The following is a 17753-nucleotide window of genomic DNA, read 5'->3' as shown; positions in this document are numbered from 1 at the left end:
CATAGGGTTTTCCAAGAGAGAATACTGGAGTGGGGTGCCATTTCCTTCTCCAGAATGAACTAAATTGTTTGCCATTTGCAACAACATGGATGGGCCTAGAGGACATTAGGCCAAGTGAAATGTCATACAGAGGAAGACAAATACCATATGATTCCACCAAATGTGGTATCTGAAAAACAAAACAAATGAGCAAATAAAACAGAAACAGAGTCACAGATACAGAGAACAAACAGGTGGTTTCCACAGGGAAGGGAGGTGGAGGGTTGGGCAAAGAGGTGAGGGCATTAAGAGACATGGATTTCCAGTTATCAGATGTCACGGGGATGTAATACACAGCATAAGGCCTATAGTTAATAATACTGTGATAATTTTGTGTAGTGACAGATGGTTAACAGACTTATCATGGTCACCATTGCACAGCGTGTTTCATCAGCCACTATGGTGTACTCCTGAAATTAACATGATACTGTATGTCAACTATACTTCAATAAAAAAATAAATTAAATAAAGGGCGGCCCTATTGTCTCCTCCCGGACATCTCTGAAAGGACAGCCCCGGTCCTGAGCGCCCTGGGGGACCACCTGTGGCCTCAGCAGCTGCCTCCAGGTGTCAGCTTCTCCTGCTCCCCAACTCTGCGGCATCCACTTTTGCACAGGTGTTCTCTCCAGGGAGCCTCCCGGGGCTGCACCCCTCCGCCTGAGCCTGGGTCCAGGGAGGCCAGTCTAGGAGTGATGTGTGTGCCCTCTAGTGGCTGAGTAAGAAAGGAGCCCTGGACTCAACTCCAAAAGGAAGGAGGCATTTAGGGGGGCCTTGAATGTTCCAGTTGAGCTATTCCAAATCCTGAAAGATGATGCTGTGAAAGTGCTGCACTCAATATGCCAGCAAATTTGGAAAACTCAGCAGTGGCCACAGGACTGGAAAAGGTCAGTTTTCATTCCAATCCCAAAGAAAGGCAATGCCAAAGAATGCTCAAACTACCGCACAATTGCACTCATCTCACACGCTAGTAAAGTAAGGCTCAAAATTCTCCAAGCCAGGCTTCAGCAATATGTGAACCGTGAACTTCCTGATGTTCAAGCTGGTTTTAGAAAAGACAGAGGAACCAGAGATCAAATTGCCAACATCCGCTGGATCATGGAAAAAACAAGCGAGTTCCAGAAAAGCATCTATTTCTGCTTTATTGACTATGCCAAAGCCTTTGACTGTGTGGATCACAAGAAACTGTGGAAAATTCTGAAAGAGATGGGAATATCAGACCACCTGATCTGCCTCTTGAGAAACCTGTATGCAGGTCAGGAAGCAACAGTTAGAACTGGACATGGAACAACAGACTGGTTCCAAATAGGAAAAGGAGTACGTCAAGGCTGTATATTGTCACCCTGCTTATTGAACTTCTATGCAGAGTACATCATGAGAAACGCTGGGCTGGAAGAAACACAAGCCGGAATCAAGATTGCAGGGAGAAATATCAATCACCTCAGATAAGCAGATGACACCACCTTTATGGCAGAAAGTGAAGAGGAACTCAAAAGCCTCTTGATGAAAGTGAAAGTGGAGAGTGAAAAAGTTGGCTTAAAGCTCAACATTCAGAAAACAAAGATCATGGCATCTGGTCCCATCACTTCATGGCAAATAGATGGGGAAACAGTGGAAACAGTGTCAGACTTTATTTTTTTGGGCTCCAGAATCACTGCAGATGGTGACTGCAGCCATGAAATTAAAAGACGCTTACTCCTTGGAAGGAAAGTTATGACCAACCTAGATAGCATATTCAAAAGCAGAGACATTACTTTGCCAACAAAGGTTCGTCTAGTCAAGGCTATGGTTTTTCCTGTGGTCATGTGTGGATGTGAGAGTTGGACTGTGAAGAAAGCTGAGCACCGAAGAATTGATGCTTTTGAACTGTGGTGTTGGAGAAGACTCTTGAGAGTCCCTTGGACTGCAAGGAGATCCAACCAGTCCATTCTGAAGGAGATCAGCCCTGGGATTTCTTTGGAAGGAATGATGCTAAAGCTGAAACTCCAGTATTTTGGCCACCTCATGGGAAGAATTGACTCATTGGAAAAGACTCTGATGCTGGGAGGGATTGGGGGCAGGAGGAGAAGGGGACGACAGAGGATGAGATGGCTGGATGGCATCACTGACTCAATGGACGTGAGTCTGAGTGAACTCCGGGAGTTGGTGATGGACAGGGAGGCCTGGCATGCTGCGATTCATGGGGTCGCAAAGAGTCGGACACAACTGAGTGACTGAACCAAACTGAAGTGAATGACCTTAAATTTGTTTTCTGCATCTATTTACTCCTCACTGCAACCCTTCCAGGTAGGACCTAACATTTCTTCACTTGACAGCTGAGAAACCAACTCAGAGAGGAGACATGACCTGAAGCAGATCCACGCGGCTTACCAAGTTCAGGGTGGGGGCGGCACACAGGACAAGCCCAAGGTCCCAACTCCAAATCCATGCTCCTTCCACCTCGCTTGGCGCCCCTGCCTAGACCTCTTGTCCGTGAGGCCTTCTGGAGGCTACAGAGCTTTTCCACAGACACTGACCTCCACAGCTACAACTTAGGCAAGACAGACGTGGTCCTCTCCCTTTGACTAATCATTTACGGGGGATTCGAACCAAAGCCAAGGGCATAGGATCAGAGGCACAGGGACTTGATGAAGGGGGAGATGGAGGGAGTAGGCGGGTCCCTAAGAGCGACTCTCTCAAACCCATCAATTCATTTTCCGTGGGCAGTGATAAAACATTGCTCGGTTTTTTCTCCCCATGGAGAACAGGAGGAGGAAGGAGCCTGCAAGGTCCGTAAGGGTCAGCATTATGCTGTTCACCTGGAGTCCAGCTAGTCCTGTGCCGGGCACGGACTAGTACTAAAAAAGATGGCTAACGTGTATCACGTTTACTTTCTACGTGGCACAATTCTGAGCACTTCACATGTATTTACACATTAAGTCCTTGTATCTAGTCCTCAGCTAGATAAGTACTGTCATTCTCTTTGTTTTTCTGATAAAGAAAACTAGACGTGGAGAGATGTGCAGTAATCAATATTGGAGGATCGAATGAATGAATGGTCCAAGTCCTACCATGCTTCAAGTCTCATAAATAAAAGCAAAGCTACAACCATGGAGGACCAGAATGAGGCCAAGCCTGGCACAGATGATCAACCGCAGTTCACGGACAATGGGATAGAGACTGGCAGAGGTTAGGTGTGTTGCCCTGCAAACTGACAGAGCCAGGGCTTAATCCAGGTGTGTCTGAGTCTACTTTGTTTTGATTTTGTTTGCCACATCACCAGGCTCATGCGCTCTTAGTTCCCCAGCCAGGGATCGACCCCATGGCCCCTGCATCTGACCATCAGGGAAGTCCCCAGGTGTGTCTGACTCCAAACTCAGCACCCCAAACCCCCTTAGCAGTTCTCTTGCTTACCTGTGGGTCACTGAGCCAAGCCCTCTAAGTATCCAAAACACAGCTGAGAAAACAAAACTGACAACCCTGAGCATCCAAGCACATGGCACAAGGCTCTTGCTGCTGCTGCTGCTGCTGCTGCTAAGTCGCTTCAGTTGTGTCCGACTCTGTGCGACCCCAGAGACGGCAGCCCACGAGGCTCCCCCGTCCCTGGGATTCTCCAGGCAAGAACACTGGAGTGGGTTGCCATTTCCTTCTCCCGTGCCTGAAAGGGAAAAGTGGAAGTGAAGTCTCTCAGTCGTGTCCGACTCTTAGCAACCCCATGGACTGCAGCCTACCAGGCTCCTCCGTCCATGGGATTTTCCAGGCAAGAGTACTGGAGTGGGGTGCCATTGCCTTCTCCGCACAAGGCTCTTACGGTAGACAAAATTCTAGCAAGAGAATCAGCCTCTTTTTCTCAGACCCAGAAGTAGGACAGGCATGACAAAAGCAGTGGCTGCTCTCAGCAGGAGGCAAGGGAGAGAGAGGAGTGATTAAAAGGATAACTGACCGAGCCTGTGAACCTGGGGCTGTGAGCGCGGGGCAGATGGCTGCAGTCCCGTCAACAGTGTCTCACCTGGGGTGTAGTTAATGCCTTCCAAGCCCCAGGAAGACGTTGCATTGTGCAGAGTCGGCCACTTCTTGGCAGAGCCACTGAAGCTCCCCAAGCCTCGGCGTCTTCATCTGTGGGGTCGAGACAATAATCTGGCCCCCCACGGACTGCCGGCAAGACTCAGCAAGCTCCCGATGGTAAAAGCACTTGGTCAACAGTAGCCAAGGTGAGTTACCATGTCTGCTATGCTTTGCTGAAGAACACTGGGAAGCAGGCGATATATTTTTGGATATTTTCCAACCATATGGCAGAAATAGTATTAAAAAAAAAAAAAAACAGCAGCAGTGCTTCAAGGGGCAAATTTCATTCTCTAGAAACTTCTCTTGCAGTGCCCTCAGGAAGCTGATTCATCGGGAGGCACGACTAACTGTGCCAGTCTCTTGGGCTCTTTACCAGAAGACCCACCCAGTTGACCTTCTGCTTCAAGGCTATCTGTGATCTCAACAGACATGTCTAATGAGACTGAGGACAGACAGAGTGGGACCCGGGGGCACAGACGCCAAAATCCACAAGTCTCTAATTGAAAAACAAACAAACAAAAAGGCCAATTGGTCTCTGGGGACAAGCTGCTAAGAAACCGAAGCTCCTGCCTTCAGCGCAGCCCTGGGAGAGGTTATTTCCACTTCAAGCCACATACCCTCAGTGGGGGTACCAATGGGCAGCTTGCAGGATCTCTCATAGAAAAGTCAGCTTGTACAATCAACATCACCACTGCCGTTACTCTAATTCCCATTTGCTACACACCTACCACAAAGCAGGGGACACAGACACAGGCAACTTCCTGCCCACAGGGAGCTCATAACCGACTGAAGGGGAGGTGCCCTGTGAGACGAGAACCACAGGGCAATGGACTTAACCCTCACCGAGCATTTACTGCTTGCCACACACTGTGCTAAGACCTTTACGCGCATTATCTCATTTCAACCTCACAGCAATCCTATTCTTATCATCTCCACTCTAGGATGTGAAACTGAGGTCCAGAGAAGTTAAAGCATTTGCCCAAGGTGGCCAGCTAGCAAGTGGTGGAGCTGGAACTCAGACTCAAGCCTTGATCCCAGAGGTCACGCCTGCTACCTCTCTTCCAGCACAAGAGGCGGGTACAGGGCAAGTGCCAGGTGGGAATGCCAGCGGGGGAGATGAGGCTGCAGGGTACACAATGGGCTTCAGAATCAGCCAAACTGGGGTTCTAACACTGCTCTGCCAGTAGTTAACTTGGGGGCCTCTGAGGCTCAATTGTTTTTTGCAACTACATTGGTAAGGAGGAGAGTGATGAAGATCAGAGGAGCTGACCTAGTAAAGTCCACGGTGCCATCTTTGGCATGTTCCACTGGACTGAAAGGATTAGAGGAAGCACAGGATGGTGTGGGGGGCAGGTATGGTCAGGAAAGGGTTTAAGAAAGTGGTGATTTTTAAGAAGAGTCTCGAAGGGTCAGTGAATTTGGATTAACTTCAAGGAAGGGACCAAGGTCAGGGCAGGCAAGCATGAAGACCCTGAAGATGAAAAAGCTGAGGGTGCATTTGGGGAACAAGCTGGCTGGAGCCCAGGAAGAGGGCTGGGGAGCAGAGAGACCCAGGGCTGGAAAGGAGGTGAGTCCACAGGCAAACCCACCGGGCAGTGATCCACGGCCATGTTTACTGAGAACCCACTTTTGTATGTGTGCCAGAGACCCAGCATTACAGGGCTCACCCTTTAAAGACATCCTCTTCAAAGAAGGAGGCGAGACAAAGGCACAGAGTCAGCCTTTTCTTTAAAAAGCAGGCAGACACAGCAACTGGTTGGCCGGCCTCCCCTGCTTCCCTTCCCTGCAGCCTCCCCCCTAGAGCTGTGCATTCCACGGCCCCTGGGAGCAAAAGGCACAGGCCGCTAAAGATGAAACAGACCCCGGGCATAAGCACGGTTTCCCTGTGCACCCACACGGGGACACATCCACACCCACAAACACACTCACTCACACACACACAAACAGGGTGAGAAGCCAATTTGATTTTCCAAAGGATTGCATAATCCTTAGGTGATATTAAAATAGCTGATGAAGAATCCACTTTCATCTTTTTTGGGGTGGGCGTTGAAGGGCTGAAGAGTCTGGCTTAGATATTTTCTGACAGAATCATTTACAAGAAGCAAGCCAGCAGCACAGAGCTGCAGAACCATCGGCTCCGAAAACCTCCACCTTCTGCACCCTCGTGGGTCCTTAGATGCCTCCCTGGGTGTGCAGGGCGGGGGAGGGGTGACCCGCGCAGGAAGCCTGCCCAGCCCAGGCCCCTCTCCAGCTGCTCCCACAGATCAGGTGCTTCTTTTCTGAGGTGGGACGAGACACTTCTGCTGAAACAACCCCCCACCTTCCCCAGGCCCCCAGAGAACTTTCGGTCCCTGCCAGTCACTTGGCTCATAATCATGTCTGGCCCGCGCTGCTCTTCCAGCCTTGGCTCAGACGGTGCTGAGAAGGATCTGATTTGTAACTCCTTATGGCTGTGCGACTTGTCTTCTCAGCCAAGTGTGAACACCTTGCTGGAGGGTCGGGGCCGTGCTCCATTAGAGTCCTGGGCCCACATATCTGAGCTAGCCACAGCAGCAAATGTATCACCATCAGGCTACACAGTAAATCTCAGCTCCTTCTGATGATATATGGCTCTTGAATGTCTCCTAACACGATCTTCTAATAATCTGTGAGAAAGTGTTAGTCGCTCAGTTGTATCCGACTCCTTGTAACCCCGTGGCTTGTAACCCACCAGGTTCCTCTGTCCATGGAATTCCCCAGGCAAGAATACTGGAGTGGGTTGCCACGCCCTCCTCCAGGGGATCTTCCCAACTCTGGGATCGAACCCAGGTCACCTGCATTGCGAACAGATTCTTTATTGTCTGAGCTACCAAGTCCTCGGATGATACAGTCGCTAGTCATTCCTTTGGAATTTCAAGAGTCTAGAACAGGGCCTGGTAGACTAAAGAGTCCAGGGAGGATTCCTTCTGAGGCTCCCTTAGTTCCATCTGGGAAGAATACTTTCATCTATTAAGTTGGGATTTGAAGGATAGGTGGACATGAGGCAAAGAAAGGGGATGAAGGGTTGCGGAGAGTGGCGAAGAACCTTCCAGGCAGAGGATACAGCAGAAGCGAAGGGCTGGAGTGTGGGGAGGCTGCGGACGGGTGGGGCCCCGCGGACGGGGGCAGCCTTCAGGGCAGCCCTGGAGCAGCCGTTGGTCTTAGAATCAGAGGACGGGTCCCCTCTCACTGGAACCGGAGGGAGAGAGAAAAGCAAGGAGACAGAAGTAGGCGAGTCTGTGGCTCTGAGGGCAGAGAGCTGAGGAAGCTTCCATCTGACGGCTTCTATTTTCTCTCTGAAGAGGGAGAAAGGTTATCTTCTGAGCAGGCGGAGGAATGGGGAGAGGTGAGAGATTCCAGGAGAGAGGACAAGGTTTGAAACAGCCAGTGAGAAGAAAGGAGTCAAAACCGAGCCAGAAGGATTTCTGTGTTAAGGCTGAGGGTCCAGTTGAGGTTGGAGACCACACATGTCCATGACATCACCGCCTGTCAGGATTTCTTCAGGACCTTGGTGTGGGTGGACTGGCTGGGATTTCATCTGGTGGGAGTGATGGAAAGACCGCAGGACGCGGCATGGACTCTGGCGAGGGAACAGCTGAGGCAACGGAGCTGGGATTCGACAGGGTAGGGAAGACGCAGGGTGATGGGGAGAAAGCAGAAAAGGCCATGAACAGGCCTCTGGAAGGTCTTGGAAGACAAGCATGGTAGAAGTGGCTGGAGTTAACCAAAGCCGAAGGAGTGGTCAGGAGGGTCAGCCGGCTGCAAATGTAGTTACAGGAGGGTTTTGGATGTGGCCTGGGAGTGGCAGGCTGATGGGGAAAGGAGGTCAAGAGGCAGGTGTTGGCAGGGCAGCACTGAGATAAGGCACATACATCAGGTGGACAAGGGGTACCAGACCCAAACAGATGCCCTTACAACAGCGGCTGGGATTCGCGGGTTCCCAAGAATCAGCCAGTTCAGCAGCTTCATCTGAAAACCCGGGACACTGAGGAAGGTCAAGGCCTGAGCCACTGCTCACAAAAAGGGTTTGAGGCAGGCAGGAGGCCGCTCCCAGCCCCAGGCCAGGGCTCCCCTCCCCTGGTGCCCTCTCCGCCTAGGAGATGAGCAGCCAGGCAAGCGACGTGAGGAGAGGAGGCAGGGGAGGCCAGGCACGGGTCCCAACCCCGTCTTCCAGGGACAACCCCCTCACCACCACCGCACCCAGCCCCTCCCCGCCGGCTCTGGCCGTTCTGGTCAGACCGGAAGCACGTGGCCGCCCACCCGCGTGGTTGCCCGGGAAACCCGGGCTGTTTACCTGCGGACTGGGCCCTGCCACAAACAGCAGATGGAGCCGCGCGGGGAGGTGAGCGCGGCAGGGTGGGCCGCTGGGCGGGCCCCAGGGGCTGTCTTCCGCCTCCCCGGGGGCCTGGAGGGGCCAGACTCGAGCCCCGGAGGGTTCGTAGGGTTCGTCCATCCCCCCCACCCCGGGGAAGGCCTCCCCAGAGCAGGGCCCAGGGGCGAACCCCGGGAGACAGGCTGGGGTTCCAGGAGGAAAGGGGCTACTCCCCAGGGGCAAAGCCAGCCCAGCTGGCCAGAGCTCACCGTTGCCGGAATGGGACGGTTCCCGGGCTCTGCTGAAGCCGAGGGGCCTTGGAAACCGTTGGGCCATGTCCTCCTGGCAGGGCAGTACAGACCGGACGCAGACTGAGAGGGACAGGCGGACGTCCTGTGACACGGGCAGAGGCCGGAACCAGCTCTGAGCCTCCCCCAGACCAGTGCTGTTTCACCCAAGTCAACCTTCCCTTTCTAGAGGCTCTTTCTTGCCCCTCCTCCCACATTGCTCCTGCTGCCCAAGCTTGCTTCCTTCTGGAGCTGCCTGTACTTGGGAAAGAATTGAGCTCTTTCCCTCCACCGACCCCTGATCTCTGCTCCTCACTGCTGTTGGAATCGTCCCCAATTCCTTTTCCAAACCTTTGATCACTTGGTGGCCTTGTGGTCCGGTTTCTCCACTCCCCCTTTTGAACGTGGCTCTCTGCACAGGACAGTGTATTCTAATCATTAGTCCCGGGCAGAACTGGGAATGGTACCAAAGTGTTCTCATTTTCAGGCCAACTGTCCTCTCCTGATTCTTCTGAGTGTTTTCATCCTGAAATCCTCACAAGGAGGGGTGGGAATTGGCAGGGGAGAGTATTAACTGATAAACATTTTTAGAAGACCAATTCAAAACAAATGTATGTATTCTTGGTATATACCAGCAGATGGTATGTGGGTGCTTATTATTTTATTGCATTTATCGTAGGCTTAGATTTGGGTTGTGAGTGATATAGGGTGGTTTGACCCGCTAGGGGGAGGTCGGAGCCTTTGGGAAGCAGGAATATGACTTTAGCTTCTCCAGTCAAAATTCTCCTTCTTTCCAGCTGATTTGGTAATTAATCCTAAGAAATGGGCACCTGTCCTTTGGCGGTTCCTTGGGAACAGTTATCAATGTTTGTTTTCTGACTCCTAGCAGGCCTCTGGGTACAGCTATTATGTTTTAAGTAAACAGGCCACTTGCCCATTCAGCTGGCAGCTTGACGGAAGCCTACGCCTAGATCCTGTCAAAAATCACTTTGTGGTTGAGAGTGTGCCAGGCCTAGAGGTGCTGAGCTGAGCTGAGCAGGGTTGACGACGGATGCGGCAGAAGCCTCCCAGGTAGAGTGTGAGACCCAAGGTGAGACTCTAAAGGCACCGCTGGCCCAGGTCCCTAGACACCTGTTTCCCCCACCTCCCCTTTCCCTGCGGGGGAAGCTGGGGAGAGCTGGTGTTCCCTCCACGTAGCAGATGGTCCCTGCACTCGCGAGGAGGCAGAGGGTTATGAAAGCAGGTTCGATGGAACGCTTTTACCTGAAGGAGGTGTTAATCTCTAAATAACCATGAGTGGGCTTAGAGGAATTAGTCATAATTGAGGATTTTTTTTCCTCTGAGATAGCTCAAAGTCATGTTATCTTATGACCAGGGTGTCTTGTCTATGACACCCCCTGAACATGGATAATTATATAGCACCAAAAGGTATAGAAAGTGCATGCACACAGTGAAGTTTTACTGTTAAAAATAATCCAGCAGAGAGCCTGCGAGAACACATGACTTTCCCCATCAAAGTTGTTAAGGAAGAGGTTTCTAAGTTACCAAACTTACTGACAGTTAAACCTTCCCCAGGCATGTGTGGGAGTTAGAAGCCAAGTCTGTGATAATTCTGTAGAAGCTGTGGCGAATTAATAGCCCTTCCTTGAGTGGGGGAGGGTGGGCAGAGAGGGGGAGCTGGCTTCCCAGTTGAGCTTCTCTTTGGCAGAACAGTTGGGCAGTTCTGACCTTCCCATGCTGCCCTGAGTTCAGCTGCAGAGCTGCTTAATTACAAGTGAAAGCCTTTAAAATTGAAGGGGAAAAAACCCCACATTCTTCACAGTTGATCAGAAAATAGATTAAATTAACAAGGAGTTGGGCAGGCATTTTTTTTTCTTTTTTTTAATGCCGAGAAGGCTCCCAAACTCCCCAGCAGCCAGATTGAGTGTGAAAGATGAAGTGGGAACTTGGGAGTGTGGAAAGGCTCAGGCTGTGAGCAGAGTGGAGTACACACAAGGGCCTTGCAGTTAAGACAGAGCAGACTTTGAGCTGAGTAGGACTTCAGGAATATGTAGGAATGTTGCATGTTTGTTTCAGCTGTGGTTTTAGTAGCGAGGAAGGCCAGACAGCCTCAAATTAGGTAGTGATAGTAATATGCACAGAATGGGAATACTGGGGTGCAGAACTAAGGCTTGAGTTGAATCATTCAGGGTTGTGTGATGAAGGTAGCTTGGAGTAAGTCAGTTAGAAGTAAGTATATGATTAAAGTGTGGGACTGGGAGGACTCCCTGGTGGCCCAGCGGTTAGGACACTGCGCTTTCACTGCTGAGGGCCCGGGTTTGATCTGTGCTCAGAGAACTAGGATCTCACACACCTTGTGGCATGGCCACAAATAAATATATAAAATGTGGGAGAAGAAGGGACACATGAGAACACTTTTTTGGAGACAGTTTCATAAGCAGTAGCTCGTTGGAGTCCACCTTCTGGCATTTCTGAGCAGTGAGGGGGGTAGACATGCGTCCCGTGAGTCACCCAGCTAGTGAGAGGTGACTGGGAGGGGACCCACCACAGGACCCCCTGGAGAAGAACTCTGAGGCAGCTGGTAAGACTTTGGAATCTTAAATAATTGAAAGCACTAAACAAACAGGAAACCAAAAGCAGAAAAGCTGAAGCCTTTACAAGTCTGGTTTTTATGGCCTTACCTACTCTGCTTCATATTACTGTCCTCCTGTTGCAGACAAAGAGACTGAGGTTTAGAGCTAGTTACATAATGTTTTCAAGGTCATGCAGCTACTCCTATAGATGAAGAAAGCAATGTACCAGAAATGTCAACAGCTACCGAAGAAACAGAACGTGATCAGTGGTGGGGGAGAGGCCAAGCTTGGTCCTTGAGAACTGGGTATTACGGACCTGGGTTCTGTTTCTCAGGCTGGCTTGATGGCCTTGGGGCTTCACTCTTCCTTTCTGTTTTGTTTGTTTGTTTACTTATCTGGCTGTGTCTGGTCTCAGTTGCATCATGTGGGATCTTTGATGCGGTGCACAGACTCTGGTTGCAGCACGCAGCCTTAGATGCTCCAGGGTATGTGGAGTCTTAGTTCCCCAAGCAGGGATGAAACCCACGTCCCCTGCATTGCAAGGTGGATTCGTAATCACTGGACCACCAGGGAGAGTCCCCACACTTTGTGTGGCTCTTGAGCTAACAGGGCTTCCCTGGTGGCTCAGACAGTAAAAAATCTGCCTGCAACGCGGGAGACCTGAGTTTATTCTGGGTCGAGAAGATCCCCTGGAGGAGGGCATGGCAGCCCACTCCAGTATTCTCGCCTGGAGAATCCCCACGGACAGAGGAGCACGACGGGCCTGCAGTCCGTGGGGTTGCAGAGAGTCGGACACGACTGAGCAACTAAGCGCGAGCTAACAGCCGTGTTTAATGGTTGAGAAAAAGAGAAGACTCTTCCGTGCCACACGAAAACGATACGAAATTCAAATGCCAGTGTCCATAAAGGCAGTTCTCTTGGAGCAAAGCCACACCCATTCATTTCCACACTGTCGATGGTGGCTTTCACACTACACGGGCAGAGACGAGTAGCTGCGACAGACTGTGGCCCACAGAGCCAAAAATATTTACTCTCCAGCCATTTATGGAAAGGGACTGCCGACCCCGGTCTGGAAGCCGAATCCTCCCTGAGTTCTGGCCAGTGAGTGGACCAGCAGTAGGGTCTCCTCTCCTCCCCTAGCCTGGTGACTGGGGGCAGCAGAGGGTCATTGCATGAAGTGACGTGCACCGAGCCACACAAGGTTGAATGAAAAGAAGCTCTGAGGAGATGGGAAAAGAGGGAGGAAAGGATGGAGGGAAAACCGGGGTGGCAGAGAGGGGCTCTTCCCCAGTGAGGACTGGGCCCCTCCTCTGTAAGGAGCGCGTGCCGCTTGTGGGTCTAGCTTTCAAGTCTTAAGTGAAGCTAAGCGTGGTTTCCTGGCTGGGCAACCGAACAGGATTCCTTGCCCTCTTTGGAACAAAGGGAGCCCCTGGTGGCTCAGACAGTCAAGAATCCACCTGCAATGTGGGAGACCTGGGTTCTATCCCCGGGTTGGGAAGATCCCCTGGAGAAGGGCATGGCCACCCATTCCAGTATTCTTGCCTGGAGAATCCCATGGACAGAGGAGCCTGGTCAGCTACAGTCCATGGGGTTGGAGAGTCAGACATGACTGAGCAGCTAAGCGCTCCTGCGTCGTAGGCAGTCTCCTGCATCCCAAGCGGATTCTTCACCACTGAGCTACCAGGGAGGCCCAGGCGCTCTCTGGCGCAGTACTTTTATTTTTGTCATAGCAGTTGTTACTCTTTCAAAAGATCTATTTGCTGTGGGTTTAACACCAGTCTCTTCTCACTATAACATTTTGAGTTGCAGGGACTTGGGTTCACTGATACCTTCCAATGCCTGGAGTGAATGAATGGATGAATGAATGAATTGCAGCTTCTAGAGAGAAGCTGCTCTGTACCACCCCTCCCCCTGCCCCCACTGTGGCTGGTCGTTATTCTGGCCCCTGGGGAGTGGGACGGCTCGGGTCCAGAGTCCCAGAACATTTAACCCATGGCCTCCTCTTTTCTCCTGCTTCCTTAGGGCTGTTGAGAAGCCATGGCCGCCGAAGCCCCTGTGAATATAGCCCCCCCTGAATGTAGCCCTGTTGGCAGCACGGCGACTGACAGCTTCCTTTGGCAGCCAGACTCACTAAACATGCATGTCACAAGGCCCAAGTCCGCCAAGGGACGTACTCGGCCAAGACTGCACAAGCACCTGGGCATGGAGGGGTGTTCTGGCCGTGCCCCAGCTTCTCTACCTCCAGCAATTCCCTGCGAGTCGCCGAGCAGCCAGAAACCCGGAGCCTGCACCCCCGGATCCCCAGATCAGGGAGCCCCCAGTGAGATCCCAGAGTTGCTGCAGCAGGCGCCCTTTGGGGCGTCCTCTTCCCTCAATAAATACCCAGTCCTCCCTTCCATCAACAGGAGGACCCTGGAGGAGGGCGCCCTGGAGACTGTCGCTAAGAAGGCCGGCTCCCTGCAGCTCAGCAGCGCCCAGGCTCTTTCCCAGGAGGAGGCCTGCACCATGAAGATGGGTGAAAAAGATCCCCAGGCTCAAACCTGTTCCCCAGAGAGGAGAGTCCTTGTGCGGACCGAGAGACAGACCTCCTCCAGGGCCGGAGACCTGGAAGAGCCATCAGATCAAGAGCCAAGACTGCTGCTCGCCATCCGCTCACCCTCAGGCCGAAGGTTTGTCCGCCACTTCCGGCCAACTGATGCCTTGCAGACCGTGGTGGCCGTGGCCGAACACGAGAACAAGGCTGCCTACCGACACTGCAGCGTTGAAACGATGGGCGTGCCCAGGAGACGTTTCTCTGACCTCAGCAAGTCTCTGCAGGACTGTGGAATCCCCAACAGGTCGGTGCTGGGCATCTCCCAGGAAGAGGGGGAAGGTTGGTCCTGAGTCTGCAGCCATCGAACCGGGGTCCTGGGTGTCTCAGTGAGGCGCGTGCGTGGGTGCCACGGCCTCCCCGGCAGCTTGCTTCCAAGTGCCATACGGACCTGGTGCACCTGCAGCTCCTGGGATGCCCGCCCTCCAAGCATCGTCTTCGGAGCCATGAAATCTGCACACGCACCAAATGCGTTAAGAAGATTCTCTTCCTGTTGTTCAGTTCTCTCCATCGCTGGAGTGAACTGGCAAGTGACCAAGGCTGTTCCCTGAAGAGCTGTGCCCAGGCCTCCTTTGCTGCCCAGGTCCTTCCTGGAGCACCTGGTTGCCTTTACAATGAACTTGTACTCGCTTGAAGCCAGTGGCTCGCCTTTCTGTATTTGATGCAGGATTAAACACTTCCCAGAGAGGATTCTGGCCTGTTAAATAAGCAGGGTCGAGGAAGTACTGCACTGGCATTCGCGCCTCTTGCATCTTTAAGAAGCAGGCAGCTGAGCTTGTTTGGGGAGCAGCCCCTCTGCCAGTCTTGGGTGGCTCGAGTTCTCGGGGATTGCCGTTCGTATGAGGTGGTTTCAGGGGAAAGAATAGGTCTTTTGCTAATACAGATCCCCCAGCACATCAACATTTCCGAGAGAGCCCAAGAGCTGGAAAATAAATCCCTTCCATAAGCAGCAAGTAGCCAGGAGCCACTTTATATTTTTAAGAGTCTGACCAGGTTTACAATTTTGGGTAGCTGCTCTCTGTGCACAAAATTTCCCCCAAACTGAGAAAAGCCAGTAGCATCTGACATCCTTGGCATTTGTCAGTGGTGGTGGTGTTTGTTTTTAAATGACACAAAAACCCACAAGTCTGCACAAGTTTGTAGGAAAGGCCCCCTTGGCTGATCTGGGTGTGGATATGCTGTTTTATCCCCCAGTTTCAGGGTCTCCCAACTTCAAGCACAGAAACGCCCTGGAGATAACATAGGTGCCACGTTCTCCGAATTAGAATCCCCTGGAGGGAGAGGGCGCCTGGGTTTGGTGTTGCTTTGCTGCACCTGTGCTGAGACCACGTGCCCAAGTAAATGTCTGGTCAATCAGCATGATGCCTGCAGCTGTGTGGCAGACCCCTGAGGCTTGTTTTTCCAGCTCTGAAGTGCTGACGTGGAAATCTGCCAAAGTTTCCTCGTATGGTGAGCTCAGCAAGGCTCCCATGTCGCATCTGGATCCCCTTTATGGCCAAATCACCATTCAGAGTGGGGAACACTTGTCCTCCCAGAGCCCTGCTGTCAGGAAGCCCTGAGTACTGATAAGCACCCCCACTTGCTAGGTACACAGAGAAGGCAGGACTTCTAGAAGCATAGCAGCAAGTGCATGTCGGGACTTCTCTGGTGATCCAGCAGATAAGACTCCAGGCTTCCAATGCAGGGAGCGTGGGTTCAATCCCTGGTCAGAGGACTAAGATCCCACATGCTGCCAAAAAAGCAAAACAAACCAAAACCAAAAACAGGTGCATCTTGTGCATACATAAGGCCTGCAGTTGGAAATGTTACTTCCAGCAAATCCATAACGCAGCCCTGGAGATTAACACCAGCATCATTTCTCTGAAGAAGGCTTGCCTTGTCCCAAACTGCATCCCACACCACCCAGATCATTCTAGAATAGGCTATTTTGGAATGTTTTGCAACATTTCTTAATGCCATTTTGGTTAGCCACTCCTCTGATTGCAAAGGTCAGCCAGGGCGGGCATTGCCTTGGTCAGGCCCCCGCCACTGGCCACATCCTCCGGCCACTGACCATGCAGGGGGCCGGGGGCCAGGTAACTCATGCCTGGTACTCACAGTCCAGGAGTTTCGCCTCCCACCCAGGACTGGAGCACAGAACTCTGCCTCTGATTTCAGAGGCTAGAGGAAGAGCCTCCCACGAAATCACACCTACTCTGTGGTAAGAATAAAACCCCACCCACCTGGGACTTGGTAATTTCTCCAGGCAGGAACTCTTTAGAAAGCTGCAGTGAAATGGAGCAGGCTTGAAGGAGGTAGAATGTTGTGCACTTGGGGATTTGCTGCTGCTACTGGCTTAGAATTTTGGGGTGGTGGGAAAAAATTGGAAAGCATAAAGCATAGAAATATTTTAGTATATTTGGGGATCTGTTAATAAAGCTAGATTTGAAACTCCTTAATAGGCTTTGTGTGTGTGTGTGAGAGAGGGGACAAGACAGGACAGTACTAACAATAAAAGTCAATTTACATGAAAATGAGTTGGCAGAGAAGTGCGTCTTCTTAGTTCAGCCCAAGACTTCAGCCACCACACTTGGCCCGTGGACAGACAGCTGCATGGACCCGGTCTGCAGTTTTCTCCTTGGCAAAGCACTTGGCTCTGCTATGAGTTCCAAGTCTTCTTTCCCAGGCACTCCAGATGTCTACCCTTCCCAAAGCTGCTGATCTCAGCTCATAGCAGAGCGCTGTGGTGGTTTAGTCACTAAGTCGTGTCCAGTGCTTTGCAACCCCATGAACTGTAGCCCGCAGCACCTCTGTCCATGGGATTTCCCAGGCAAGAATAATGGAGTTGGTTGCCATTTCCTTCTCCACAGGGGCTCTTCCCAACCCAGGGATCAAATCTGATCTCCTGCATTGCAGGGTGTCTCTTGCATTGCAGGCAGATTCTTTACCAACTACGCCAGCAGGGAAGCCTATCAAAGCATTGAGCTTGTTTGTATGGAAAGAGACTTCTGAATTTCTCCCCCAGATCATTCCAGTACTCACTCTCCTCTTGAGGTTGTCAAGAACAGACTGTATCAGAATTTCAGAGTTCTTGGCTCTGTAGGTGGCACTGCCCATCAGATGCCCTGGCCCCATGGGCTGAGCTGAGCCCAGGACCCAACTCGTGGTGGCCCTGGTAGGTCTGAAGTTGGCCCCTTCTGCGGTAGACCTGAGTTACTCGTTTAACCAACAGTCACCCAGGGCTCGCCCTGTGCCGTGCTTGCTGGCCAACGATGGCACCCTAGCATGACAGCATTGGTGAGAAAATGTGGAACCACCTTAGACTGTGGACCCAGGCAGGTGAAGGCAACAGCTGTCGTGCTATCAGGTAGGGCCCTGGAGTGAGGGCCAGGCTGGATGGCGTCCGGTCTTCTCTCTGTCTTGTTGAAACTCGGGAGCCTCCTCCCCACCTCTTCTAGCGCTGGCCCTGGGATGATCACTCATCAGGGACCTGAACTTTGCACAGGATAAAGCATTGCATGCCAAGCCACTCCAGCAGCATCCCCTGATAAAGTCCAGTAGGTAAATTCATCCTGGCAGCAGAAGGAACAGCAGGAGAAAGAAGTGACTCAGCCCGTAGAATCCAAAAAATTTTCGCCAACAGATGGCAGGTGGGTCTGACACAACAGTCCTTGCCCTGAAAGTACCCAGGGACCCAGCCCACAGCCGCAAATCCAGGGCAGTCTTGCTGAAGAGGCGAGGGAAGCGTGGGCCAGCAGCCACCCCTGAGCACCCCACAAAAAAAAAAATACAACAAGGCTTGATTCCAGTGCAAAACTTCCAAGACTAGATCACTCTCACTACCAGGCATGACAAAAGCAAGGCCTCCCACACACGAGACTTTGCTTTTGTTCACACTCTACAACCATTTGTCT

At 51.9% G+C, this 17753-nt stretch overlaps 2 protein-coding genes across 7 annotated transcripts in view; one reads left to right on the top strand and one right to left on the bottom strand.

The window, feature by feature from the left end:
- Window positions 1–9327, bottom strand: part of PLA2G2C (phospholipase A2 group IIC) — a 28416-nt gene extending 19089 nt beyond the window's left edge. For 2 of the 4 annotated variants that reach the window (XM_044938183.2, XM_006054356.3), the window contains exons 1-2: window positions 9049–9327; window positions 8680–8803 (exon numbers count right to left, since the gene is read on the bottom strand). In XM_044938183.2, coding sequence (XP_044794118.1) covers window positions 8680–8803; window positions 9049–9178 — 254 coding nt within the window. In that variant the 5' untranslated portion in view covers window positions 9179–9327. Of the gene's footprint in view, window positions 1–8679; window positions 8882–9048 lie in introns of those variants that run through there. The other 2 variants (XM_006054361.4, XM_006054360.4) reach the window with 2 other exon arrangements.
- Window positions 8329–16298, top strand: UBXN10 (UBX domain protein 10). 3 transcript variants are annotated; one of them, XM_006054367.4, is made up of 2 exons: window positions 8329–8440; window positions 13293–16298. In XM_006054367.4, the coding sequence occupies exon 2, from the start codon at window positions 13308–13310 to the stop codon at window positions 14151–14153; it is 846 nt and encodes a 281-aa protein (XP_006054429.3). In that variant the 5' UTR covers window positions 8329–8440; window positions 13293–13307; the 3' UTR covers window positions 14154–16298. The 3 variants fall into 3 exon arrangements, with proteins under 3 accessions (XP_006054429.3, XP_006054428.3, XP_044794117.2); XM_006054366.4 differs by lacking the exon at window positions 8329–8440 and adding an exon at window positions 9590–9768; XM_044938182.2 differs by lacking the exon at window positions 8329–8440 and adding an exon at window positions 9591–9787.
- The last annotated feature ends 1455 nt before the right edge of the window (window positions 16299–17753 follow it).

The sequence above is a fragment of the Bubalus bubalis genome, chromosome 2 (assembly GCF_019923935.1).
Source record: "Bubalus bubalis isolate 160015118507 breed Murrah chromosome 2, NDDB_SH_1, whole genome shotgun sequence".
Classification (NCBI taxonomy): domain Eukaryota; kingdom Metazoa; phylum Chordata; class Mammalia; order Artiodactyla; family Bovidae; genus Bubalus; species Bubalus bubalis.
Note: the sequence above shows the minus strand (reverse complement) of the source record. Positions and strands in the feature narration are given on the sequence as shown.

Coding starts and splice junctions, on each gene's coding strand:
- UBXN10 (XM_006054367.4), top strand. CDS start 13,308: ATGGCCGCCGAAGCCCCTGTGAATATAGCCCCCCCTGAATGTAGCCCT.